We start from the raw sequence: 27,303 nt of genomic DNA, 5'->3' as shown, positions 1-27,303 counted from the left end.
AAGCACTTATCTTTAATATTATGCATTATTAAATGTCAATCAAAGTTAAATTTGAGGGGGAATAAACCTTTGAAAAATTCTAGTCAGTCTGCTTCATCAGGACTCTGGGTGTGGTTTGATCAGATTTAATTGACAGTGTCCTGGCAACATTAGCAAACCATCCAACAAATATCATCAGATTTTAATTCAAATGTTGTTAAATTCTGATGTGGTATATTGAAATACAGGACATCACTTTTTTTCTAGCTCAGTCCCGTCCACGTCAAGCAAGTGAGAGGATCACAGACAAAATAAAAAAAATACAGAATTCTCTCATGTGGAGAAACCCCCCAAAACATTGTGGACTCCTTTAGGACCCCATCACTCAAAGTAAATGTGGCATACTGAGAAATTAGGACATTAATAGTGTGGCACCAGCATGATGAAAATGCGCACATTCACAGGTGCTTTGAATTCATCTAATTACCACATATTTCAGTTAATCCAATCAATGTATTTTTTCACAGAATACATTATGACATGTCACAGTAGTAAAAGCACAGGTTATTAGCAGGTTGAATATTTAATGATTGCTGAATTACATGTTGCTTCAGTTTAAGGGCCCTGGCATTATGCATGGTAGCTCACTGTCACCACCCCAATTCCATACTACATACTATTGTATAGAATACTAGGAAGTGATACTTGGCCATCACAGGTCGGGCAAACTGTGAAAACTTTACAGAGGCACAGCAACATGTGGCATGTGCCTGGAGGTTTCACCACCGCTGACATTTTGATTTTGTTACTTTTCTTGTGTGAACACTAGATATAAAAACCCACTTTAAATTAGAATGCAATGTGGATTTGGTATAAAGCTAAAGTAATGGCTTGCTGGGATAATTAAATATAACAGAGCCATCATTAATGTTATTAGTAACATCTGGACTTTTCCTACTATGACAAGTCAAAATGTCTGCTACAAAAAATGTCTATTACAATAGCTATGTGAATCTGACTCTATCTGAAAATTATTATGTATTATATCATATGTTTGTTTTTGTTATGTTTTTATTGTTAAGTGCCAGAAATTGGCTTGTGTCTAGACACTGATATTCAGCTCCACTTTTCATGCCACTGCTCAGTGTCTTGACACATGGGTCTTCACCACCCTCAGTGCTTTAAATAAGGGTGTTGCCCTGCAGCTTCTGATCAGACCTGAACATGTTGCCACTATACAGCCTTTCATTTTAGCATCAGACAGAGTTATGGGCTTGCACTAAACATTTCCTACTAATGCCATATGCTCATAAATATATTATTTGTTTGTTTTATGCTTCTTTTTTTTCTCAATTATGATTGTGGCAGATCATCCCTAGGTCATGTAAGGTAAGACACAAGGAAGACTAGGTTATTAATATATCTAGTTAAAGCTCATATTAAATTCACATTTAAGCCTTTAAATCCATGATAATAGTGATGAAAAAACATTATAATAATCTATTATGCAGCCTCACTCTGCTCATATCTGTGTGTCACCCTCTTCCTCTGATAGTGGTACAGCCTCCTTAGAGTGGACACACCCTAAGTCCAAGGCAATTGGTTTCTTAGGCGACCAAGCCTTCACTCATCGCTGCTGATTGGAGCGTCACACCGTCGCACGGCCTGGATGCTGCGAGCTGCGATCAAGTTAACTACAGAAAGATGGAGTGATACCGGAAGACTTGCGATTTGCCTACAAAATAAAACTTTAGCCTGTGTCCAGAGTGAGTCCAAGAAAGTGTTTGATCAGTAATACTAATGGAATGATCGCAGTCTTCAGCAAAAGGAAGAAGCAACTGTAATATTTTAATTTGATGATATAAAATGTATCCAAAAGGTTTACTTAAATGAATTGCTTGTAATTGCTGGAAGCTAATAGTTATTAAGAGTAATCGTTTTAACATTACACTTGCTTCTTAACAGATTGCTATCATATATGAACACCTACAAAATATATGTAACCCAATAATTTCAATAGTGTACTAGGTCATGATGAGCAATGTGCATAATCATCTTAAGTTATGAGAGATATTTATTCACTAATTAATGTTAATTATTAAGTTTATTGTTCACAATATCTCCTCAGCATGATATAAATTATGACTATAGTACTAAGTAAGTATATACAGAATGAGGCAGTAGCAAAGGCTTTTCCCAACATAATATTTGCAGCCTAGTGCAGTGGTTCTCAAACGTTTTCACACAAAGGACCACAACTTTTGACCATCTGATAATATTTTATTTTGTCCCCCATCTGTTAGGACTGTCGCTTTTAGATGTTTTGTTACAGAAAGTGCATAAACCCCATGACCAAAATAGTTATTGATTCTGCCATTGTGTTTCATGGATGGTATTGTGAAAATAAACTATTCCCCATTTTGCTGGGGACCCATTGGAACCCACTCAAGGACCCCTGGAGTGAAAATTACATATGGAGGGAATTTATTTTAATTTCCTGCATATTATCTGGACAGTTTTGTCACACTAAAAAAAAAAACATTTGAATTTATTTTGAAAGCCATAATCGGAAGTCTTACTTTTATCTCCTTGCTGACTTGACGGTAATGATGCTGTGGTCTGCTTCTCCCGGACCGGCCAGGAAGGCATCCATCTGGTGTGTGTATCTCCTTGGGAAGTGCCATCCACGGATTGTGTTGCATTCTGTTCCTGTCAGAAAGTAACCAGAGAGCCGAGTGGAGCAGCAGGCCCATAGAGGAGGTATGTGGTCCACATCATCAGCATTATTCTGATTATAGTTGGCTGCAGCGGCTCTGCGGGAAAATGCTGTGCTGGAGCCTGGAGACTTTGTTTCCATGCCCCCTGGCTACACGTCTGAGTGTCTGCCCTGCCTGCTGTTCCTGCCACCCTCCCAGGATCTATACACACCCTGAAGTAGCCCCCAGCCAAACCACTTAACCTGGCCGGGCTGTGTGATTACAGCGTGAGGCCACTTTAGATAGCAAGCTGGTGTTTATTGTGGAGGAGGGAGAGGAGGGACTAGAGCGGACTGAGAGTTGGGAAGGCTGTTTCTAGGTCGGTAAGGAACGCTGTGCAGCCGATCATGCCGGATGGAGACCGGTTTCTTTGTGTCAAGTCGCACAAGTAGAAGTGTCATCATTTCACTGCGATCACACTGTCGCTGTAAAATTACATTATTTGGCTTGATAATTATTCTGTTTGATACTTACTGACATATACTTGGGATTGCATTTGATGTGTAGCATATTTAAAACACTTTAATGGACAAATCAAATATAGAATTAAAAATACATTTGACCAATAGTCCCAGGGCCCATAGTCTTATAATATTACTATTATTATTATTATTCAGATTACATGTAATCTGATTCATGTTAAAGAATCCAGACCAGTGGAAAATTAAAACACGCGTAGTTCATACTGTAATTGCATATATTGAATCTATGTATGTCTTATTTCATATTTGCTCTTAAGAAAACACTTTTTTAAACTGATTTATTGTGCACGTTTTAATACAGGTAACATAAGCTCACCTGTTTATTATTGACTGGCGTCAACTTCGATAGTGGTTACTGAGAAAGGCCTTATAATATAATGACAACTTTATTATAGCCTGTAGCTGCTCTCTGGCTGTGGTGAACATGGGCCATGTTGTACAGTTTCTCGCCTTCTAACTTGTGGCCTGTTAGTATTAATGCATGGACATTTAACAATGAAGCAACCTCCACATTATCAACCATCAGATCTGGATGTGTGAAGGAGTCTATGCCATGCAGTAGTTTGCCGCACCCTCATACGTACGCATCCTGCACGCACACATACACGCAAGCACGCAGAATGGGCACACTCATACACAATACATCACATCATTAATACAGTGGTGTACAAGGGAAGGGAGGAGGCAGATCTGGGAGATTGTTGTTGTTGTTACTGATGAATACTCATTGAAAATAAAAACAATTTACGATTTAAACTGATTTAAAGATAATAATGTGTACATTATTTTGCCTGTCATTTTTGTGTTATTGAGACTGAAATAGTGGACAACAGAGTGGAGAACAGAGTAGAACAACCTTTGTGGTTGAATTGTAGAAATACTGAGGTCCTGAGACCCCTCCCTCACCCCCAAAATCACCCCATGCAGGTCAGCTAATGTAATTTATAAAATCCTGGATACTGAATCCAGTCGTCCATTTTTGTGGTTCATCCAATTTAAATATACTGAATCTGTAAACCCTGTGATCAGGCTCTAACATATCCACTATGTGCACATTTTTAATTGTCGAGTGTAAACTCTTTTTAAGTTCCTAAAATTCTCAGATTCCCAGAAAAAAATACAGACGACAAGACCTCAATGACCTCAGTGGTAGCTCCAGCCGAGTTTGAGACCCCCTTATCACAGGATGCACGTCTAGTTGTGAGCACTTCCAACACCAACAGTGATTCCACCTTATCAGACTGGTTCATTCAGATCATTGTAGATGCTGAAGGGGTAAAACTATGAAGTATTTTAGCAAAAAAAGCAAAAAGTAGAGAAAAGTTCCATAAAATTAATATCAACATAATTTTTTTAACAGACAGTATAGAGGAAACAGGGTAGAAAGACATGCAACCGACTTCTCCGCCTGGAACTGAACCAGGGACATTGCATTTACGTGGTATTTCTTTCAACTGTTTGGGCACCAAATCACCCCAGAAATTTTTTTTTATATAATAACCTACATCTGGTGACCCCCTTAGACTTATCTTGCAACCCTTTGTAGGGTTCCAACCCACTGGGGAGCACTGTAGTAGAGAAGTAGAGATATTTGGCATTCATGTTGTGAAAGAGAATCCACCTCTACTTACTTAATTCATATTTTCAGCTACTATTCTTTCTATATAGCTTTATAGTGAGTGAACATCCTTGTAAGTAGCTTTATACTCCTTTAGTCCTTTCAAAATAATGCATCTGCCTCATTGAGATCCTCAACTGGATTAATCTTTTCTTTTTACCACTACATCACTGTCCACTGGGGTGTCACAGGCGGTGACTGACACAGCCTACTCAGTCTTGTAGCTGATGTCAGTCACAGCCTGACATACTGGTCACAGGGCAGCAACACTGATTCTTGTCTCTGCTAGACTTACTACATTGTCTCAGAATGAGGTATCTCAGATTTCTTATAGAAAAAGTTCCAGTAGCTGTAACTTTTCTTGAGCTTTTTGTAGTTTAGTGGTTTTACATTTAGTGTGTTTACCACAGTTTTAGCAGCAGTTCACAAGACCTGACAAAAGTAAATATATTTTTCTTTCTCTTCCTTACAGAGCTATAGCCATGTCTTCCAGCTCAGCGATGGTGCGGATCCTGATAAAGGGGGGTAAGGTGGTGAACGACGACTGCACCCAAGAGGCCGACGTCTACATCGAGAATGGCATCATCCAGCAGGTGGGGAAGGAGCTGATGATACCAGGTGGAGCCAAAGTGATCGATGCCACGGGAAAACTAGTCCTCCCTGGGGGTATCGACACCAGCGTCCACCTGGAGGAGAACTTCATGAATGCAACCACGGCAGATGACTTCTACAGCGGCACCAAGGTAACAAACGTCCTGCTGAAAATGGAAAGAAAGAAGGGTTTAGTTTGGAATTAGGGCAACTGGTATTGTCCTTATTGTAAAAAAGAGCCAAACTAAAACTTTAAAAAAGTTTTTCAGTCAGAGTATAACGCTTATGATCACACAAATGTGTTGTTTTTCAGATAGAGATCAACGAAAGCTTTCTACTAATGCTAAATTTAGCCAAGATGTCAGTGAGGCTTCTTTAGTTTGACTTCGATGAGATGGGACAGCTTTCTTAATATTTTGGCATCAAATATGTTGATTATTTTAGACACAGCTACTCTAGCTGTCAAAGTAAAATGACATATTTAGGACATAATGTAAACACTAAAACTGTAACAGTAAAATAATATTGTATATAACACATTAAAATAGAATAATAGAATGCAAACATGTTTAAAAGGTTCTTTAAACTAGACAGATAATGGTAACAGGTTGAACGCTAAGAAGGCTGCATTGCTTGGAATTATGATCAGTTATGTAGCAGTAACATACTTTGGATGTTCCTACAGCCCAGGCATCAATCTTAGAGGTAGAGCCCCAACAATTAGTTGATTAATTAATTAGTAAATGGACAGAAAATTAATCAGACATTACTGTTTATTACTGGAAAACTGTTCTATGACTGTGGACTGAATATCTTTGAGTTTTGGACTGTTGGTTGGACAGATCAAGACCTTTGAAGACGTTTTGGATCTGTAGGTTGTTGGAATGCTACTAAAGAGAGTCAGATTTCACTAATTATCCTTCAAAATTACAAGTGGTAATCATGAATCAGATAGACAGCGGACAGAACTTGTATAATCGCTTAAAAAATGCAGTTGCAGGCCTACTTGGCAGTTTTATGTATTTTTATTTCTGGAAGTATCACAAGGTTGCGGAGTCTGTGTTTCATCAACATCACACAAAGATGATTTGGTACTTTGTTGCTGGCGAGGCTGCCAGAAAGTGTGAAATGGAGTGATCATGGCTGCAGATAAGACTGGGATACCCTGCGCTGCTTCAGGGTACCATGATGACTCAACACTCTGAGCACTTTCCGCTGATGGAGGCTGAGAGATGACGGGCGCTGGGTTCCAGCTATTTAAGTCTCTGGACAGACAGACCGTAGCCAGTAGACACTGGTGACAGACACTATGCTCCACTGTTCTCTATCCTCACCCCTCATTCCTTCCTCCGTCTCTCTCCTTGCCCCTCCCTGCCTGCTCCACTGCCGCTGTGCTCCAAAATTAGTCCAAAGACAAATGCAGATCAGTATCTGTTTCCATGGATACCAGGGGGCTGCTGCAAAGACTGCTGCAAAGCCTTTTCACTCACGCCATTGTGCTTGAAGACAATGGTTCTCAGACCCACGCCCCCCTCGTCCTCCCTCCCACTACACATTACCACACTACCCGACTCTCTAGGCTCAGCTGACAGATGCTCAGTGAAGCATGCACTTATACACAAAACACACTCTGTCTTCACTTGATGGGTTGTTTGGGTTTAAAACTTATCTGGAGGATAAAAAGTAGGAAGTGCACATTCTGTAATGAAATGATTTTTATTGCTTTAAAGGCTTTTTTGATTAAATTGTTAGGGGCAGTCCATCCTGTGCTTTAACTACTGAAGGATTTATATTTCCCTTAGCAGTCATCTGCAAATAACTATAAAGATAAGCCTTAATGGCAATTGAAGCTTTTACTTTTATGCTTAGCAGGAGCTGTGTTGATTAGTAGATTACAGTCCTTTCAGTATTTATGGGCTTCATAAATCAATATCTTCTCTACTTAAGTCACTTAATGCCTCAGCTTAATGTTAATTTCAGTTAATTTGACTTCTGCTTTTCAGTCCACCTCAGTTAAATTTAGTCTTTAATGGCAATTGAAAAAAGTAATTATCGCCACAAATGACTGACACTCAAGAAATTGATGATTTACCATTTTTAATCGCACTGCACCCCACATTTTAAGTAACTTGAGAGCTATTGTATGCATGTCTTCTAGGCTGCTCTAGCGGGTGGTACAACAATGGTGATTGGACACATTCTACCAGAGAAGAATGAGTCTTTGCTGGAAGCCTACGAGAAGTGCCGCAGCTCGGCGGACCCCAAAGCCTGCTGTGACTACGCTCTGCATGTGGGAGTTACTTGGTGGGGACCCAAGGTACTCAATACTCTGCTTCCATCTCCATATGATCATATTGTTCCCAGAATCATGTATTATTTTGTAAGGGGAAAAAATCAAACTGTTGGCTATGAGTAGCCTGTAATATTCAGATTGTTTCTTACTTCTGCTGTACCTGTTATTGACTTCCTACAATTCCCAGAATGCTTTCTTTCAGCTCATTAAATGTGTAGGTGGAAACATGAAGATGCCTAAAAAAAGAGTCTGTTTCTTATGCTAGGACAAAGCGGAAGTTGTGTCATACTTAAAACATGAAATGTCATGAGGCTGTGTTACATTCTGGTTAATTGAGGCTGGTAGAGAATTCTTTTCCCCGCTTTTTTGACAATGAATTTCTGACTGTATAATTACTAGACATTGGTTCAAATTGGTAACATAAGAAAGAAGATCTTGCTCTTCAAAAACCTCTTGTTTGCACTAGATATTTTTGACTTTACAATTGATAATGATAAAAATATTAATAACATGGAGGATGTGGTTAATGACTTCAATACATTTTTTGCAAACATGGGTCCAAACTTAGCTGAACAAATCCCAGTTCCACAAACATTAGAAAGTAGATATAATAATCTAATAGAAAGAAATCCCAGTTCAATATTTCTGACAGCAGTAGATGAAAAAGAAATAATAGATATTGTTAAAGAATGCAAAAACAAACCATCTACTGATCACAATGGAATAGATATAAAAATTATACAAAAAGTAATAGAGGGGATCGCAAAATCACTAACGAACATCTGCAATTTATAATTTCTAACTGGTCAATTTCCAACAAAAATGAAAATAGCAAAAGTCATTCCTCTATACAAAACTGGAAATAAACACGACTTCCCAAATTACAGGCCTGTCTCTGCCACAATTTTCAAAAAATTATTTAACAACAGATTATAGAAAAATAAATCGATAAAAATAAACTACTCACTGAAGAAATCACAAACTCCACAGACAAAAAGAAATATGCAGTTGGGGTATTCATTGATCTAAAAAAAGCATTTGACACAATAAATCATGAAATATTAATCAGTAAACTGGAACGAATCGGGATCAGGGGAGTAGTTCTAAACTGGGTAAGTAGTTATCTGAGAAACAGACAACAATTTGTGAAGATGGGAGATTATTCATCTGAATGTCTGGGCATGGCTTGTGGTGTCCCCCAGGGGTCAGTGTTGGGACCAAAGTTGTTTTTATTATATATCAATGACATTTGTGAAGTATCTGAAGTATTGAATTTTGTATTATTTGCAGATGATACAAACATATTTGGTTCAGGGGACAGCTTACAGCAACTCTTGGAATCAATCACTTCAGAATTCAAGAAAATAAAAGAATGGTTTGACATAAACAGGTTATCAATAAATTTGAGTAAAACTACATTCATGGTCTTCGGAAACGGTAAGTCAAATCATGAAGCACAGATACAGATATAGGGTGTTAACATAGAAAAAGTACATGAAAACAAATTCCTTGGAGTGATCATAGATGACAAGATTTGCTGGAAGCCTCACATAAAACACATCAAAACCAAACTGTCCAGAAGTATTGCAGTCCTAGCAAGAGCTAAGCACATTCTGGATCTTAAATCACTTCACATCTTGTACTGCTCACTATTGTTATCTTATTTGAGTTACTGTGTAGAGGTTTGGGGAAGCACTTATCAACATTCACTACAGCCACTAGTCATAATGCAAAAAAGAGCCATGAGAATCATTCACAACGTTGGATTTCGGGATCATACAAATTCATTATTTCTACAGTCTAAATTGCTAAAATACCATGATGTAATTGAATGTCAAACTGCAGTATTCATGTTCAAAGCACGAAATAGCCTATTGCCTGGGAATATACAAAAAATGCTCTCTGAGAGGGAGGGAGGGTACGATTTAAGGGGAAGGGGAAATTTTAAGACTAATAGATTTAGAACAACAAGGAAAAGATTAGTTTATATATTTGCGTTAAATTGTGGAACCAACTAAATGACAACCTAAAGCAATGCCCAAACATATTCCTTTTCAAAAAAATTTACAAAGAAATTATTTTCAGCAGGTATCGAGAAGCACTGTAGTAAAAGTAGGAGTGCTCCTTTGTTTGTTTTTGTTTTTTTGTTGTATTTTTTGCTGTACATAATGCAAGTACATAATTGAGGTTAGATAAATACATACTTATCAGTGGTCACTATAATATTGTGTATATAAAAAATATGTGTGTATGTGTATATACATATATGTATATATGTATATGTGTATGTGTGTATATATATATATATATATATATATATGTATATGTGTATGTGTGTATATATATGTATGTGTGTGTGTGTGTATATATATATATATATATATATATGGATGTATATAACAACATAATAATAATAAAAAAAAATATTGTAAATTGAAGGAATGTAAGAATTAAAGGGGTAGGAGTACAGTTTTACTTCTTCCTACTCCTTTTCGCACATGTGATAGTATGTTAACACAGGAAAGAAGGCTTAAAAGGCTTTGTTTGCTGCTCATCTGTTGTTTTTTTCTCCTATGTTTTTAAACATTGTTTTATTTTATTTTTTTATATACTTTCTCTTGCATGTTCGAAATAAAGATTTCAATTAAAAAAAATTCAAATTCACTTTCTCTTCCTGCAGGTGCAAGCTGAGATGGAGAAGCTGGTGAGAGAGAAAGGAGTGAATTCCTTTCAGATGTTCATGGCCTACAAGGACATGTTTATGCTGAGGGACAGCGAGCTCTTCCAGGCTCTGCAGCACTGTAAGGACATTGGAGCTATAGCAAGAGTCCATGCTGAAAATGGCGAGCTGGTGGCAGAGGTGAGGGAGAATAATTTCAACACCTTGTCATTCTGTCTGTCTAATATATCTATGGTCTTACACACAAATTAAATGATCATACATGCTTGTGTGATTTTATGGATTTATGTATATGTTTTTCCAAGAGCACTTTGTGCTCATTTGTTGTATAAATAATTCCTGGCATTCTCTTGCCTCTTCCCAGGGTGCAAAGGAAGCACTGGACCTGGGCATCAGTGGCCCAGAGGGGATTGAAATCAGCAGGCCTGAAGAGGTGTGATTAGCTGGGTTATCCTGATTTCTCCCTGAGAACTCTGTCTCTCAAGCTAAAATACAGTTACTTTTATTATATCTAGCCAAGAGTGTTAATATTATTTAAGTATTTTAGTATCTCATTTTGATTCCTCACAGTCGTATGTTTCTTTACAGTTGGAAGCCGAGGCTACCCACAGGGCAATTACCATCGGTAACAGGGTGAGTGAGCAAACATAAAGCAATATATTATGGTGAAAAGACAAGATCAGTTTTTCCTGTGTTACATACTGTACTTTGTGTGTGTGTGTTTTCTGTTAGGCCTACTGCCCGATCTATCTTGTCAACGTGTCCAGTATGGCTGCAGGAGATGTAGTCGCTACTGCCAAGATGCAGGGTAAGGCCTATTTTCTGTTACAATCACCATTATCACATTTAGGAATGTTTCAAATGTTTCAAAACAATTAAATATATTAATTTACAAAATACAATGTCTAGTTTTAGAAAATATTTGCTTTTTTTTTAAATTAGAGGAGATTTCGTTGTTTGTTGAAATATTAATTTTCTTAATTATACATGGGTATCGTGTCAATTAACAAAAATGCAAATTATATGAGGCAACATTGGGAAAAAGAGATAAGACTAGACATGCATGGGAAACTCAGTGTACAGTAGCTCCATCTGATTTGGTTCTTTATAACCCTGAAATCAAAATAAACTGGGACCCTTCAGTCTTGCTGTTGGGAGTGTGAATGAGCACTGGCCCAAATATTCAGGCTTTCTGGCAGAAAGTGGGACACTAAATGTGAAGTATACTGAATTTTATTATCAATATTTAATGTCTCTCTCTGTATTTTAGAGATATGTTTAAATCTTTGTGTAAAAGTGTGTTCCACCTCCTTGTAAAACATTTTTACCAAATGCTGGCTTTAGAGAAACACCCCTAGTACTGTATGAACCTTCTCATAGACAATATCAACTGTCTACCCTCCGTGGGAAAAAATGACTTTCACCAATTAATCACAGAAACACAAGGATTAGAAATACTGGATGAAATTAAATGTTTTTTGGACGAGTCATGGTTTGCTTACTACGCTCTTTTCACTATCATTGATACATCCATACTCTGACCACAGGTAAGGTGGTCCACGGTGAAACAACCACAGCCCACGCTGTGCTGAACGGCATGCAGTACTATCATCAGGACTGGGCCCATGCTGCTGCCCATGTTACCGTGCCTCCTCTCCGCCTAGACCCCAATACTCCCAATTTCCTAATGAGCCTGCTGGGAAAGTGAGTAAACCCCTCACAAAATCTTACAATAAATGTAATATGATGTTAGTGTTTCTGGTTTCTTCCACTGCTGCAGTAATAAATGTGACTAAATGTGACTTTCTGTCTCACTCTGTTTGGCCGCAGTGACACTCTGAATGTTGTGGCGTCCGACCACCGTCCATTCACCATCAAACAGAGAGCCATGGGCAAGGATGATTTCACAAAGATCCCCCATGGGCTTCCTGGCATTCAGGATCGCATGAGCGTCATCTGGGAGAAAGGAGTGGTATGTGTAGCTCTTTTGTTCCTGTCTGGCTGCCAAATAACTTCCACAAATAGGACATCTGTTTTGGTTTGGTGGTTACTGAAAAACTTTTAAACAAAAAAAAAACAAACACAGAAAGTAGAGACACAAAAAACATCTGCTCCTGCTTTTGGTGCATCAGTTGATTCAGTCAGATGTTCTGCATGATTTAAAGTTCATCCTTAAGATTACAAACATATTTTAAATTGTGTCTTTGTTATGATTCACAGATTGGAGGTAAAATGGATGAGAATCGCTTTGTAGCAGTCACAAGCTCAAACGCGGCCAAGATCTATAACCTCTACCCCAGGAAAGGGAGGATCATCCCAGGAGCAGATGCTGATGTGGTGGTCTGGGACCCCGAGGGATCTAAGTATGAAATTCGATCCGTCCATTCATCGACCAGCTCGTCTCGCTGCAGCTTTTATCTGGAGTCTCTGAAGCTGATTAGGTTTTTAGGATTTAACTGGGTCATCTTTGACTTTTCATCTCTGTTCGCAGGACTATTTCTGTGGATAACCAGGTCCAGGGAGGAGATGTTAACCTGTATGAAGGTCTCCGTTGCCACGGTGTACCCCTGGTCACCATTAGCCGTGGTCGTCTGGTCTACGAAAATGGAATATTCACATGTGCTGAGGGCTCTGGAAAGTTTTGTCCCCTGAGAACATTCCCAGATTACCTCTACAAGAAAATGGTTCAGAGGGAAAAGGTATCAGACAGAACTGTTTGTTAAACCCGGAGTGCATCAATCTGAAAACTGACTTGAAATGCACACTAAGTACTGACATAGAGAGGCTTACTAAAAGAGAAACATAGCCTTTGATCGTGTGATAATAAAAGCCACTTATTAATTTATTAATTTCACATAAACAGTTGGATATACAGCATGTTGCCTGCTTATAGTATTAGGGAGTCTACTATAGGAAAGAAACAATTCCCTTTATACACTCTAAACTTTTCTACTACTACTGCTGCTCCAACTGCTCAGTCTCCCTCTATGACCACAACTATTACCACTGCTACTACAATGGCTACTGCCACTACTGCTTGACCACAGTTACACTACACAATTACACTGATATTACTGCTACTACAACAGTAACTACTACTGCTGCTGTTGAATAACCAGCACTGGTAGTACTAACACTGCTGCTACTAGATATGAATACTGTGACTGATAAGTTTTTATGTACTTGTGGCTTTAGTTAATAAGTTCTGAACCTAGTACTTTTGCCCTCTCTTAAGTGGACTTTTAATTAAACTACAGAGCCTTATTTTATTCTTATATATAAAAATCAGAATACACATGATACACAACTTGTGTTTTTTTTCTTTCGTTTCCTTATTTTGTTTCCTTGTTCTGTTTCCTTGTTCTGTTTTATTATTTCCTTCTTTCTTTCGCTCCAGTTTTGTTTCCTTGTTTCCTTCTATTTCCTATTTCTTTTAATTTTTTTCCTTCTTTCATTTAGGTTTTATTTCCTTGTTTTGTTTCCTTCTCCCATTTCATTTGTTTCCCTAACTCTAACCCTTCCTATCCAATAAAGGCCAAAGTTCTCAACACAATTAATCTTCATTTTGCTTGAGTAATATTTAATGAAGTACTAGTACTTAACCCAGCTTTTACTAATTCTATCACTATTGCTACTAAGTAAGTTTCAAACTGGTTTAATGCTCTTGTATTTGATTGCATTGATTTGTATGTGTAATATACTGTGTATGTGTATGTGTTGACATGTTGACCCACTAGTGCCAGGCTGTGAAAGCTGTTGAACGGGAGCCCTACACAGGCGAAGTTGTTGCGCTGGTCAACTCAGGAAAGAGGGATTTTGGGGCTTCAGATCTGGACACTCCGACGCGCCCCTCCACCCGGCACGGGGGCCAGAGGGACCTCCACGAGTCCAGCTTCAGTTTGTCTGGTAAGAATCAACAGATTCATTAAGATACAACAAGAACAAAACTGTCTATTTGTTTTTTCATATAATGATACTACGACTGTAAGAGGAGTCATTTTTTAGCCTATGTTTTATATATGAAGTACTCAGGTATTTTTTCACACACTGGTAACTGAGTTCTTTTGGTGAAACATGGATTTTGTATTGGATCTGTTTTTTGTCATGGCCTTTCCGACCTTTAAAACTTACAGTAATTGGCCTGATGAGGGCGCCATATTTAAAGAAAGTTCGAGGGACAGTGCTTCTTGTTGACCCCATATAGTCTACGTTTTGGTCCAGTAGATGCCTGCATCAGTTGTAGAGGATGAAATGTTTAGGATTAAACTTGTTTACACAATATTTTAAGCTTTTCATAAGACAGATTTGCAAATTGCTAGAACTTTTCAAATTAATGTTACAAATTGCTTTGCCAAACCAAGGTATAGAAGGCTTACACCACTCTCTTTTTCAGTTATAATCTTCACATTTATACATGTTCGGATCTAGGAGTTGCCTCGTACAATTTTTAAGTATTTCTTTTGCATTTTAATGTCTTAATTAGAGAGATTTGACATCTGGGAGTTGATAGAAAATAAAAATAACATGCAACAAAGATATTTGGACAGATTTCAACCATGGATGTTGTGTTACTGAGATTTTTGGGATCAAATGTAAAATAGCTTGGTTCCTGTGGATTCATTTTGTAAGTAGACATAGTTTTCTCTGTTGGCAACAGATTCTTTGCCATAAATATATACTTCACAATACTTGCAAGAAACCATAAATGTTTTCAGAAGCATTTTAAATGGAAGGAGAAGAATTGCTTTGATCTTTTGTGTACTGCATAAATCCACCTGGAACTTAACATAAGCTGTTCAGACATCCTGTAACAATACCACAAGAAAATATGATTGAGCTGTACATACTGCTAGGAAATATGAGGTTCCTTGTATTTCACTGCTGAACCTGTGCACATGTTCTCGTTCTCTGCTGCTCCCAGGTGCCCAGATCGATGACAACATTCCAAAGAGATCCTCAGCGAGGATCCTTGCTCCTCCTGGAGGGAGATCCAGCGGCATCTGGTAACCAGTCAGACGGCCACTACATGAAGCGGAAGAATGATACCCGAGGGAAACATAGCAAGATGACCAAGCAAGATGACTTGTTTTTCTCCCTGGGTCTTAGAATATGTGTGGGGTAATGGAGTGATGTTTTTATTTTGAACTCAGCACAGGTACATAGGACTGTAAAATGTTAAACTGTAAAACATTGCCGTAATAATATTGGAATATGGATCAAGGAAAACTATTAAGTGGTAATAGCTACCAAATTTCAGTCAAATGTTAACCAAATACAATAAAAACAAGAGTTTCCAATAATTTGCTTTGGCTGGATCAGATAGGGGAAATATCTTACTAATAGTTTTAGTAATATGAAGGTAAGTCATGGTTTTTATGATGCGATTGTGTTACCTCACTGTAAAATACAATTTTGCACTTGTATCATGTACTATTTAGATGCCTTTTTACGTTGATTTAATGTCACAAATATCACAAATGTCTTTTTACTGCGAGCCATGTTGAATGAAATGTAATAAATTAAATTATTACAAAGGTGTTGGCATAACATTAATCATGTTGTGGTCAAGTCATGTCATTTAGGAAAAATGTAGTTGCAATTGACCAACTGATGAAAAATATAATGCAAGCTAACCTTTTAAATTTGTTTGTTTATTTATTTTTTTATATTGCGTTATTTGTGCTATTTTCCACTGATGCTACTGTTTTAGTATTATTTCCAATAAGAATGAGGTCTTTGTTCAGTAGTTCATCATTATCAGGTTAGCATTTCGGATCATGTTTACAGCCTTATAACAGAATAGATTTCTGTTCCACCCCCACCAAATGTGAATGAACCTATGCTGTGTGTACTGTGCATGGTAGCATAGTTAGAACTACTGTAATAAGCACTAATATTACTCATGTTACACAGCATTCTTTGTGAGCGTATCCATTTACCACAGAGAGCAAAAATTCTCACCCAAACTGCCTTTTTCTCACCTGAGAACATTGACACCCACAAAAGCATCGTCCTATACTGCCAGTACAGATCATGACATGTTGATCGCTGTCATTTCTTTTAGAGTGGGCACTTTTTACTGCATCGATGCAGGGTTTAAAATGTTCCTCTGACTGACACTTCCAATGAAACACATCACTGTGAAGCACGTAGAGAAGGTGAAGTGATCCTCTTTTAGCATTCACAGAGTTGAAGTTCAACAGCAGACGTCAATTAATGCAATTTTTGGAGGGGATCAAACGCCTTCATACTGTATGTCACTGAAAGCTAGCATCATAACTGGAAGGCATGATTGTTTAGCAACTACAGAAAAAGCACTGATACTACTGCTGTATTTTGTTTATTTTGTTTCTTCTTGGGAATAATTGTCTTAGTAATTGATTTTGTTGTATTTTTGTCAACGCTGCAGTGTAAGCAGGGATGCACACAAGATTTTGATCCTTTAGACCCACTTATGTTCAGGAGATCATCGTGGTAAAGTAAAAGTCGTACATCATTGTTTGTTTTTTTGGATTTCACTCTTGAGCTTTAGAAGCTCCATCTTGTTGTATCTTCCCTCTCCCAAATGTACACTGGTGCTGAACAATGTGTCGTCACATTGAATTCCTTTTATCTCTTGTTTTGTCTTGCAGCTCTTTATCACATGATTTGAGTGCAAATAAACCACAATGAAATCTCCAGATGAAGCCTGTGTCTGATTGTTGTCCCGTGCTGGAAAAGAACTAAGTGCATTTACCTAAGTACTGCAATTGTACTGAAATATTGTACTTTTTACTCAATTATACTTATTTGACAGCTATAGTTAGTTACTTTTAACCTCGTGGTTTCCAACCTTTGTGGCTAACAAAAAAGCACCAAAGTGTCGGTTTGGGGTCCTTTGACGCATTTTAGATGATAAGTTGTTAGCTGTGTCACTAATAACTGATTTTCCTTTTCTGATTTCCTCAGATGTAAACATTTTATGTCAATAACTGTTTAAGGGCCACATGTAAATCTCCTTGATATTTCACCAATAAGGCAAATCTCTACAAATGCATAGAAACTGCATAACTATATAATACAATAATATACATTTCCTTGCAGAATGAGCAATTTTACTTTCAATACTTTATGTATATTTTGCTAATTATACTTCTGTACTTTCACTATTAAAGGTTTTTGTTTGCAGGACTTTTAATGCAACAGACTCTTTTTACATTGTTGTTAAAGCTCAAATGATGAATTGATTAGTCAATCAGCAGAAATATTTTGATAATCGATTATTAGTTTAAGTAATTGTTCAAGCAAAAACTCCCCCCATTCTCTCCTCTGTTTTATATCAACGTAAACCAAATGTCTTTGGGTTCTGGACTTTAATCAGAAATTGTGATGGACGAATGGATGGATTTTCACTATTTTGTGACATTTTAGACTAAACAATTAACTCGAAAATAATAATAACTTGAAAATAATCACCAGATGAATCAATAATGAAAATAATAGTGTTAATAATACTGTTGTTTTAGCACTTTTACCTCAATATATGATTTATAATTCTTCTCCCGTGACATTTCTTATCCAGCAGCAGATAAAACAATAATATTAGTAATATTTGTATAGCCTGACCCCATCAAAACCTGTAACTAGCAGGCCTAAAATCCACCCAGACACATCATGTGTCTCTTAGCTGGAACAGGCTAAAGTCCTATTTATAATGAACCTTTAACAGCATGGAGTCTGGCGCATGCGCGGTTGGCACTGGTTTGTTGCAGCCCCAGACAGGGCGGCCCGTTACCAAGCACTGCACCGCGTAGGGTCTCACAGCGGCGACAGAGACGGGCACTGACACAAGGAATCCTGCCAACGTAATAACAACACAGACACTCCTGAATACAGTGAGTATAAACGCGCGAACAACCCACTATGTCTTGTGTGTTTCTCCTTTTGTGCGTGCAAACGTGTTTGCGGGGGAGCTGGGTTTTATTCCCATGCAGTGAGGATATTTCGCCGTGCACTGACAGCCCTGAGGTGTTGTGGGAGGCCTGCAGAGGGGGCCGCTAGCAGAGCAGGGCCAGCGTTGCGGGTTTTTTAACCAAAAGGCATCCAGCAAACGGGCACATTTATTGTTCTCAGCTCGGGCTTGAAATGTCAGCCCCCCCGCCCCCCGCCCATTTGTTCTTGCTAGACTTCGGGGTTTTGCTGCAGTCATGACCGGAGCTTTCTCACAGGCCCGGCACATTTTAGGAGAATAGATTGACTTCCCTTTCGTGCGCCGTTCTCGATACAATAACCCATATTTATTAGAAGATACACCCACTGCAGTGTCTATGGCCGCTAATGTAGTAGAGCCTGCATGGGTTACGGTTTTATTGTTGGCTATATGGTTGTAAATTATAATCATGTAATTGTAGGCTAGCCAGTCCCCATTGGAGACTGCTGGTGAATGCACGCTGCTGAATGTGCATTCACTTCAGTATTATTAGTGTTGCCACCAGAAATCACTGCTTACACTGCAGGTTGGCCTAATAAGCGTGATTCAGTTGTTATTAGTGAGACATTTGGTGACATACAGTAATTTCTCTCGGGCTGTCTCCTGCAGACAATGACGTGTGTCATTTCACAGTTTATGTCTCGTTTCTGTTAATGTGTATTTTTACTGCAGGGGATGTCAAGGTGTCACAGACCTATTCTGACATGACACCACTGGAAGGGGTTTTTTTGCAGGCAAGCAAAGTGAGCACAGAGGTGGCTGGGGCTGCCAGATGTGTAAAACTGCTCACAAACATCAGGATATTTCTGTTTAATCTAGGGAGGATTATGCTCACAACACATCTGTAGATTAAAACTGAAAGTAAAGATGCTTCTCAGCCGCTGTGTTCACAGTAAAAAATCAAGTGTTGTAAAGGACCACAACTGCAACCGTTTCTGACCCAGCCCAAGATCTCTAATCTGAGACAACAAGGAAATCCACTCCTAAAAACCTCAGGGCATAAGGGAAAAAATGGTAGAACCCTCAAGAAAGTAAATGTAAAGAGAGACCCTCCCCTCGGATACCTGGCGTTGCAGTGAAATTGGCATGTATATGGACAGATATTTGCAGCAGTTTATATGGATTATATTAGGGTGTAATACTACAGTAGTACATCCTACATCAGAGCTCCAGAACAATTACATCAAGAAATGGGTTAATTGAAATTAATCCAAAAAGTAGTACCATAAGTCTGGAGCTAAAACAATTTGTAAGTCAGTAACAAAAATGAATCAGTGACTAATATGATAATCAATTCACTGTTTAAGTTATTTGTTGAAGTAAAAATACCAAACATTCCCTTGTCCCCAGCTCCTCTGTGTGAGGATCTGCTGTTTTTCGGTGTTTTGCTTGAAGACAAATAACATGTCTGTGTTTCGGCCTGACATCTACTTGCGCTTTAGGAAGAGGCATTATTCAGTATTTTGTAACATTATTAGCAGAGAGTGGGATATCTTGAAAGATAGAGGAGGCCCCACATGATTAAATGATAGAGAACTCATACACATAATGTGGCCAATCAAAGACAGATAAAGTTTTTGGCCCATGACCTAACTTTCAATTAACTTCCATTCACCTAAGAGACGACAGAAACTTCCACCTGAATGACTACTTCTCTCTTCTTACGTTGCTTATTTTCCTGTAGGGGATGGCAGTGAACGTGTACGCCACATCTGTGTCCATTGACAACCTCAGCCGACATGACATGCTGGCATGGGTCAACGATTCCTTGCATCTCACCTACACTAAGATTGAACAGCTCTGTTCAGGTAAGGCTAACATTTCAATTAATTGCTGTTCAACAAATAAATCAGAAAAAGACAGCAAAAAAACATATGATTGTGTGCGTCTTTGTGTCTCTTCCAGGAGCGGCATACTGCCAGTTCATGGACATGTTGTTTCCAGGTTGTATCCTTCTGAAGAAGGTCAAATTTCAAGCCAAGCTGGAGCATGAATCTATACACAACTTCAAAGTTCTGCAGGCAGCCTTTAAAAGGATGAGCGTTGACAAAGTCAGAATACTTTTATCATATTATCATGTATTCCACTTTATTTAAAAATATATATTTTTATTATTTATTGTTTAATTTTTCGTACTTTGTAACTCTTCATGTAACAGCAGCATAAGATGCATGCTATATCAGATGGAGCTATTCAAGCACTTCCTGTTTCCATCCTCCAGATTATTCCCGTTGAAAAGCTTGTAAAAGGGAAGTTCCAGGACAACTTTGAATTCGTGCAGTGGTTCAAGAAGTTCTTCGATGCCAACTATGACGGGAAGGAGTATGATCCTTTACTAGCCAGACAGGGGCAGGACGTGGCCCCCGCCCCCAACCCAGGTGATCACTTTATCCACAAACCAAAGAGAAACCCAGGTAAACCAAACAGTTTTGCCTTTGCTGCACGGTCTTCCTGAGCTTTGGATGGTTCAAACGCACTCCCCGCAAGCAAGTGGTGTGAGCAGCACGATTCACAGAATGACTGCTGTCTTCTTAGCTCCATCTCACTGCCCAGCATTCACAAGCAAATATGACACTGTGTAGGTATGACTGAGTCACTGGTGGGATTGTAGGAGTCACCACAGTGACTAGTGCGATGCAGCATTGGTGGGGCTGAACATCCGGAACATACAACTCCCAATTATAATTTGCTTTCCAAATTCAAATTGATCATGATCAGCGATGCCAGAAGACCTACAGAAATATCAAATGCAACTATTTTCTTCAGTGCCCTGCATCAAGCAGCTTATGCAACACTTTTTGCAGCTCCACCTCTCTCTGAAAGCTGGACTGATGAGGAAGAACGTTTGCCTCATTTTACTAACAAGAGTAACGCCAGCCTGAGCAGCCTTGCTATGTCTCTGTGAAAGCTTCCTGCTTGAAAAACATGGCGAACAATCAAACTTGACTTGTAGTGTGTCATAAGCCCGCTTTGTGACTGTGTCACTGGTAAGCAGCGTGGTCGTAAATGGACAGAAAGACTCTATTTATTTTCATAACTGTCATAATGTGTGTTGGCATGTTTTGACTTTAAGTTTTTTTAAAACACCTCTGCTGAGCACTTATAGAGGTTCGGCAGGACACAGGGTTTTTTCTCAAAGATTTTGACTCAAATAATTGTGACATTCAGACATTTTAAAATAATTGGTTTGGTTCAAAAGATTTTATTAGGAATTGGGCTTTTTAAAATCTGGAAATCCATCTTTTGTGTTGTAAAACTATTTGAGATCCTTTCACAAAAATGACATATCGAAAGGCACCACATTATGCTATAAGCTGATAACATCAGCTCTCTATAATGTGCTATATCCATCGCCACAGTTGCTACAAAGCCAATATAAATGCACTATATCCATTTACAACGTCAAATGATAATCATTTCTGATCATCTCTGACCACTCCAGGACCACAGAGGACATCTCCAACAGTTCCCAAAAACATGCCAACACCACAGCGGGTCCAACACAACACTCCGGCTATGAGGAAGAATCCATCTTTGTCTAGAAATGGGGGTAGTGATGCTGAGATCCTGGAGCTAAATCAACAGGTAGAGTTGTATGGAGATGAGGGAGAATCATACTGTCAAACCATGTCGTCTATCTTACTCCTTTTCATTCTCATGTCACTGGATTCTCTATAGATTCACTTCTTCTGAAAGCACATGATTTATTGCATTAATTGGTCTTTTTCACAGACATTTTGACACTTAGGAACATGGAATATGAAATAGGAGAACCACATATGTAAACAATGAAATTAATGATGGCTGAATCCTATTTAGCATCAGTTTTAGGGTCATGGTATTGCACATGCGGAGTCACTGTCACACTGTCGTGGTTAACTGGGAGTGATTGTTAATGTCATCAACACATGTGCTTCCCTTCAAACAAGTCAGGATTTCTGCTATGAAAAAAGGCTATTGCCTTAAGCACTCAAACTTATTTTCCTGTGACAATATTTATTAGAATTGTGCCACATAAGCAGTTTGTTTTATTTCTTTTGATTTGCTGCCCTCGTGTGATACTTTTTGCCAAATTTCCCCCCCTTTTTAATTACTATGACTGCTTTTTATGACGCAAATGCAAAAGCATTAAACCTACATTCAAACTACTGTGATAAGATTAAAAATAAAATATAGAAAAAAGGATTTGGTTTACCCTCCAAACGTTATTTGCTCTCCTTCACTTCACAAAGGGGGGAAAAGCCAAAGGCCTAACTTTTGTCAGCGTTAATAAAAAAATCCTTGATCGTGTATTTTTTGGGCTCAGTATGACATCACTACCAAAATCACTTGTGGTTCCCTTTTACTGGCTACATGGTTCAGATAACTTTTTGGAGACTACCAGTGTAAACATAATTTTTTCTTTCCTTTCTAAGCTGATGGAGTTGAAGTTGACTGTCGACGGACTAGAGAAGGAGAGAGACTTCTACTTCAGCAAACTACGGGACATTGAGCTGATCTGCCAGGAACATGAGAGTGAAAACAACCCCGTCCTCAGCAGGATAATCAACATTCTCTACGCAACAGAGGTGTCTAGCCATTATACACAACAAATGCAGGCTGCGCTGCACCATTTCTACCAGCAAGTTCTTTACTTCAAAATCCCACTGACATTTGTAACAATGCAGATTACTAAAAATCCAGTTTTGGAACATAACCACACTCAACAGTATGTTGTGTGGCTGACTCCATATGTTTAGAGAAGGATGGTAATTTAAAATAGAACAATTGTTGTTTATTCAATATTTCAATATTTCACCTTTAACAAAGACCATTTCCCATAAGTCAAGACTGACGCAGGTTAAATGTCACAGCTCCACAGAGGCAAGTCAAAGGGCCGTGGCAAGTTCAGACGTTTTCAGACATTAATTAATCAATATAAAGATGGCACCCCATTCAATCATCTGTTTTGGAGCCCAAAGAGCATGTGCACTAGAGTCCCCTTTCAGCCAAGCTGGTGAGATTATGTGCGTCCGAGACTTCTACAGGCTGAGCCGCTGACTTCCTGTTGGCACACTAGCGTGAAAATAACTTTATCATATGGTTCTTCTAGACTTTCCAAATGTTACAGGACAAAATCAAACAAATTCTAATAAGAAAAAATAGTAATTTCAGGGGGTTTGTGATGCTAAAAAAAATCATTTTACAACTACTCCTTTTCCAGTGATTGTGTGTGTTGATAATGCTTTTTGGGTCAGTGTGCGTCACGTGATGAACTGGGAAATTGTGATACCCTGTTAACATAACGAAAGATGTGTGTTGGTGTGTATCATAGTTACGGAGGAAACCAAGTTATGATGAAGGACGTACCTCTTTGGTGAGCTGGTACATTTTTATGTAAACACTTACTTTTAAACGTGAATAATATCTTCTTTTTTTTTCTTCTGGTTTTCAGGAAGGCTTTGCGCCTCCAGAGGATGATGACCTCGATGAACAAGCTCACCTGGACCAAGATGAATACTGAACCCTTTGTGTCCCCCCACCCTCAACATCTTCATCTTCCCTTTTATTTTCTTTATGCCCTCATTTGTTTTCTTCTCTCTCTGCACGCTCTATAAATACTCACCATTATCCCTGCTCTCTATCTTTTTTCCCCTTTCTTTCTCATATGTATATCTGTTTATAACCTTCCCCCATCAACCCTCTGGCCGTCTACATACTACTGTGTAAACAACTACTCTGCATCATCATTCGCTGCTCCTCCCTGCCTCCACTTACACAGCAACTATAACAGTAATGTAAAACATATCCCAGTTATTTCAGCATGAGTAACGCAGAAAATCGAGCCGAGCCTGGCATGGAGGTTGTTACGGCAAACAGTGAATTTTGAGTCTGTAAATATTACCGACATTGTGATTTTTGAGAGAAAAATGTCTTTGCTCATTATGGAGTTATTTATTGGCCTTTGGTGTGCTGTGGTACAGAACAACACTGCTCCAACAAGCCATCAGAACACTCCCAGAGCTACTAAAAGTATAACAAAAGTGACTTTTTAATAACAATTTCTTATTTATTTAACTTATATTTCATTTAGATTAACTTTATGTAGCAAAATTGATGCAAACCCTACTGTACATGAATTGAAATAAAGAAAGAAGTGTTATTTCAGTTATGGTTTGTGCTTGAGTCAGCATCAAGCTTTTAGTTTCTGTCATGGTGGGTTCATGGCATGTAGAAATGCTGAGGGAAATTCTATGGTGTAATGACTCAAGTCATATGATCAATGCTCTGCGATTATTCATTATTGATCAGCAACATATCTGAGCATGAGAATGTTACACATTGACTGTGAATGACTGATATTTTGTAAATGTATTTTGTGTGGAGATTTTGTCTGATGTCGCACGATCCTGGTTTATTGCGTTGTATCTTTTAGGCCGACAGGCAGAAGCCTATAAGTGTAACATTTAGAGGCAGAAAGCCACCTGCAGACTGACAACATGGTTATAGATTGTAGCAGCTCTAATGTTTTACTCTAAAATATAAGGGAGCCTGACACTGAATTAATACTGAAGTAAGACACATTTTCTCATGACAACTTTAATCATGTTTTTCCTGCTAATCATACTGTGTTTACACTTTTCATTTGCTGTTAAGGGTTGCCCGGACGTATGAGTTGTAGTTTGGAAGAAAATAAAGAGATCTGTGACCAGTCAACTGGTCATCATTAGCATCCAGTTAAACCAATAAGTCTCCTTGTCCTTCCCTCCCAGCTATTTTTACTTTGCAAACTGCCTGTCCTCTGCTCTAGAACTTGCATTCACTGACCATGTAAACATCTACAGAACACTCATCTTTTGAGTTTTGAATAAATAAACAGTTGTGAAAAAAATGGTTGTAGTTTATTTTGCGTGAGAATGGATGGGAAATAATGAACCCTACAAAGTATAGGGTTAGGGTTTAACTTCACAGATTAGTCTATGTGTGGTCCACACTAAAGCCTATGACAAATTAGTATCTTCGGTAAGAGAGGAAAAAAAATTTAGATGATTATGAGCCATCATAATCATCTCATGGTGTACAGGTGATAGTTTCATATGGCATGTTAACACCGCTAAGTGGTGGGTTAGGGTCGCATCTAAAGTTAATTCCAATGCAGTCAAATATTGAACCAAGAATTTTGATGAAGACGGCTTCTTCCGGGCGATACTGTTGTGTAACCTAAACCGTAACGTTGACCAGCAGATTTATGTCCAGCGGAACAGACCTTTGCTAGCGGGGGATTAGCTCAAATGGTAGAGCGCTCGCTTAGCATGCGAGAGGTAGCGGGATCGATGCCCGCATCCTCCAGCGCAACTTTTTGGGGTTCCAACTTACTGTTTAATGTAAAACCTAAAGAATTAAAGTATTTAAAACAGCCATCACCTCTAAATGAAAAGCCAGCTTGCCATTTGCCTACTCGACCGTCGCCGTGGATAATTGGAAAGGGTAACTTAACTTTATCTTCATCTTTCTGTGTAAACGGACTGTTTAACTGTGAAGTCTTTTTTACAAGGCTGCCAGTCAATGGTCCAGTTGAGCTTCGCCGTCCATGAAAATGCAGAATTGAAGATTTTGCAAGCTAAATGTGTACGAAGGTAAGTTAGCATTTATTCAGAAGAGCTGGTTGTAATGGCATATGACCATGAGAAATTAAACAGTAACGTTAATATGTTAGGTCCATTGAGGACCAGCAGATGGCAGCCCATCATCATATATGTGCTGTTTTAGACATGACTAGTTGGGTGCTGCTATGAAGTGAAGTTACACTGTTCCAGAGACTGCGAGGAAGTGCCATTCATATGTGAAATAATACAAAGCTCATAAAGATTTTTATATTAACGATGATTTATGATTGTGGTCTCACAATACTATTTGAAGTACTTCATAGGGGGATTAGCTCAAATGGTAGAGCGCTCGCTTAGCATGCGAGAGGTAGCGGGATCGATGCCCGCATCCTCCAAACACACACTTTACGTGGTCCGTACAGTATATCATGTCAAGGAGTGGCAATTATCTGAACTTTTTTCGTCTCCAAAAGTCTCCAATTCAAGAGATTAAACAAAACTTTCAACAAGCTCTACATCATGTTATTAATAATCTGGCATAGTAGTAGCATGCAGCGGGTCATAGAGTTGGACGTACATTAACATGATGAGTTGATAAGCAGTATTCAGTAGAGGGCTATAGCTAGTTTTCGCGACCAATTCAATATCATGGAAGGTTGTAGTTTGTTTGCTAAAATGCCAGAGATATCAAGACCGATCTTCCTCCCAACCTAATTTGTTTTCAACAGAATTCTATGTCAGCAAAATGAGCGTCAAACTACCAAACCATACAGCACAAAATAAATATATTTCCTACATTTCCCAAACATTTAAGTATCATTGGTTTGTGAAAGAAGACAGAGAATTTTCAATAAATAACTTTGGAAGGACACTTCATTTGTTTAAACCCCTTAAACATGACAGTTGCTTGTCTGTCGGTACAGTTAACAGTGTGAACAGATGACCAGACACATGATGTTAAGATTAGAAACGTCTGGAGTTGTCACTTTATTCACAAATTCAAAAGTCAGACAAATACTGCACACTGTTGACAAACTGTTGAGTTCACAATAAATCAGCACAAAGGTGACAGTCTTACCTTGCAACACCAGCAACCACAACAACCACAAGAACAATAATTAAATTTGCACCACTACATTAAAGTAATGGAAATCCATTACTTTAATGTAGTGATGCAAATGTAACGAGTACATGTCAATATGAGAATAAGCTTGCCTTTTTGCATACTGTAGCCATACTAATGTTTATAAGTTGTCTTTTGTCAAATGGCAAAAAACTCTTTCAAGAACACAAGGGCAACTTACAAGTGACATTGTTTCTTTGTGTGCAAAATTGTACAATTCAGCAGA

At 38.5% G+C, this 27,303-nt stretch overlaps 2 protein-coding genes and 2 non-coding genes across 5 annotated transcripts; all 4 read left to right on the top strand.

The window, feature by feature from the left end:
• The first annotated feature begins 2,639 nt into the window (after positions 1–2,639).
• Positions 2,640–15,850, top strand: dpysl5a (dihydropyrimidinase like 5a). The gene is made up of 13 exons (XM_046062739.1): positions 2,640–2,739; positions 5,308–5,578; positions 7,585–7,743; positions 10,400–10,579; positions 10,764–10,832; positions 10,988–11,032; positions 11,132–11,207; positions 11,947–12,103; positions 12,230–12,371; positions 12,620–12,762; positions 12,891–13,098; positions 14,137–14,305; positions 15,321–15,850. The coding sequence occupies exons 2-13, from the start codon at positions 5,318–5,320 to the stop codon at positions 15,404–15,406; spliced, it is 1,695 nt and encodes a 564-aa protein (XP_045918695.1). The 5' UTR covers positions 2,640–2,739; positions 5,308–5,317; the 3' UTR covers positions 15,407–15,850.
• Positions 15,851–18,167: 2,317 nt separating this feature from the next.
• Positions 18,168–25,239, top strand: mapre3a (microtubule-associated protein, RP/EB family, member 3a). Of its 2 annotated transcripts, none has more exons than XM_046063606.1 (7): positions 18,168–18,273; positions 20,053–20,176; positions 20,274–20,419; positions 20,590–20,746; positions 21,811–21,953; positions 22,784–22,936; positions 23,803–25,239. In XM_046063606.1, the coding sequence occupies exons 2-7, from the start codon at positions 20,056–20,058 to the stop codon at positions 23,869–23,871; spliced, it is 789 nt and encodes a 262-aa protein (XP_045919562.1). In that variant the 5' UTR covers positions 18,168–18,273; positions 20,053–20,055; the 3' UTR covers positions 23,872–25,239. The 2 variants fall into 2 exon arrangements, with proteins under 2 accessions (XP_045919562.1, XP_045919561.1); XM_046063605.1 differs by having other exon boundaries at positions 20,590–20,782.
• A 385-nt stretch (positions 25,240–25,624) lies between these two features.
• Positions 25,625–25,697, top strand: trnaa-agc. Its single transcript has one exon. It is a non-coding gene; the product is annotated as a tRNA-Ala (tRNA).
• A 579-nt stretch (positions 25,698–26,276) lies between these two features.
• On the top strand, positions 26,277–26,349 carry trnaa-agc. The gene has a single exon. It is a non-coding gene; the product is annotated as a tRNA-Ala (tRNA).
• The last annotated feature ends 954 nt before the right edge of the window (positions 26,350–27,303 follow it).

The sequence above is a fragment of the Micropterus dolomieu genome, linkage group LG11 (genome assembly GCF_021292245.1).
Source record: "Micropterus dolomieu isolate WLL.071019.BEF.003 ecotype Adirondacks linkage group LG11, ASM2129224v1, whole genome shotgun sequence".
Lineage (NCBI taxonomy): Eukaryota > Metazoa > Chordata > Actinopteri > Centrarchiformes > Centrarchidae > Micropterus > Micropterus dolomieu.
The sequence above is the reverse complement of the archived record's forward strand: the minus strand, read 5'-3'. Positions and strand labels throughout refer to the sequence as shown.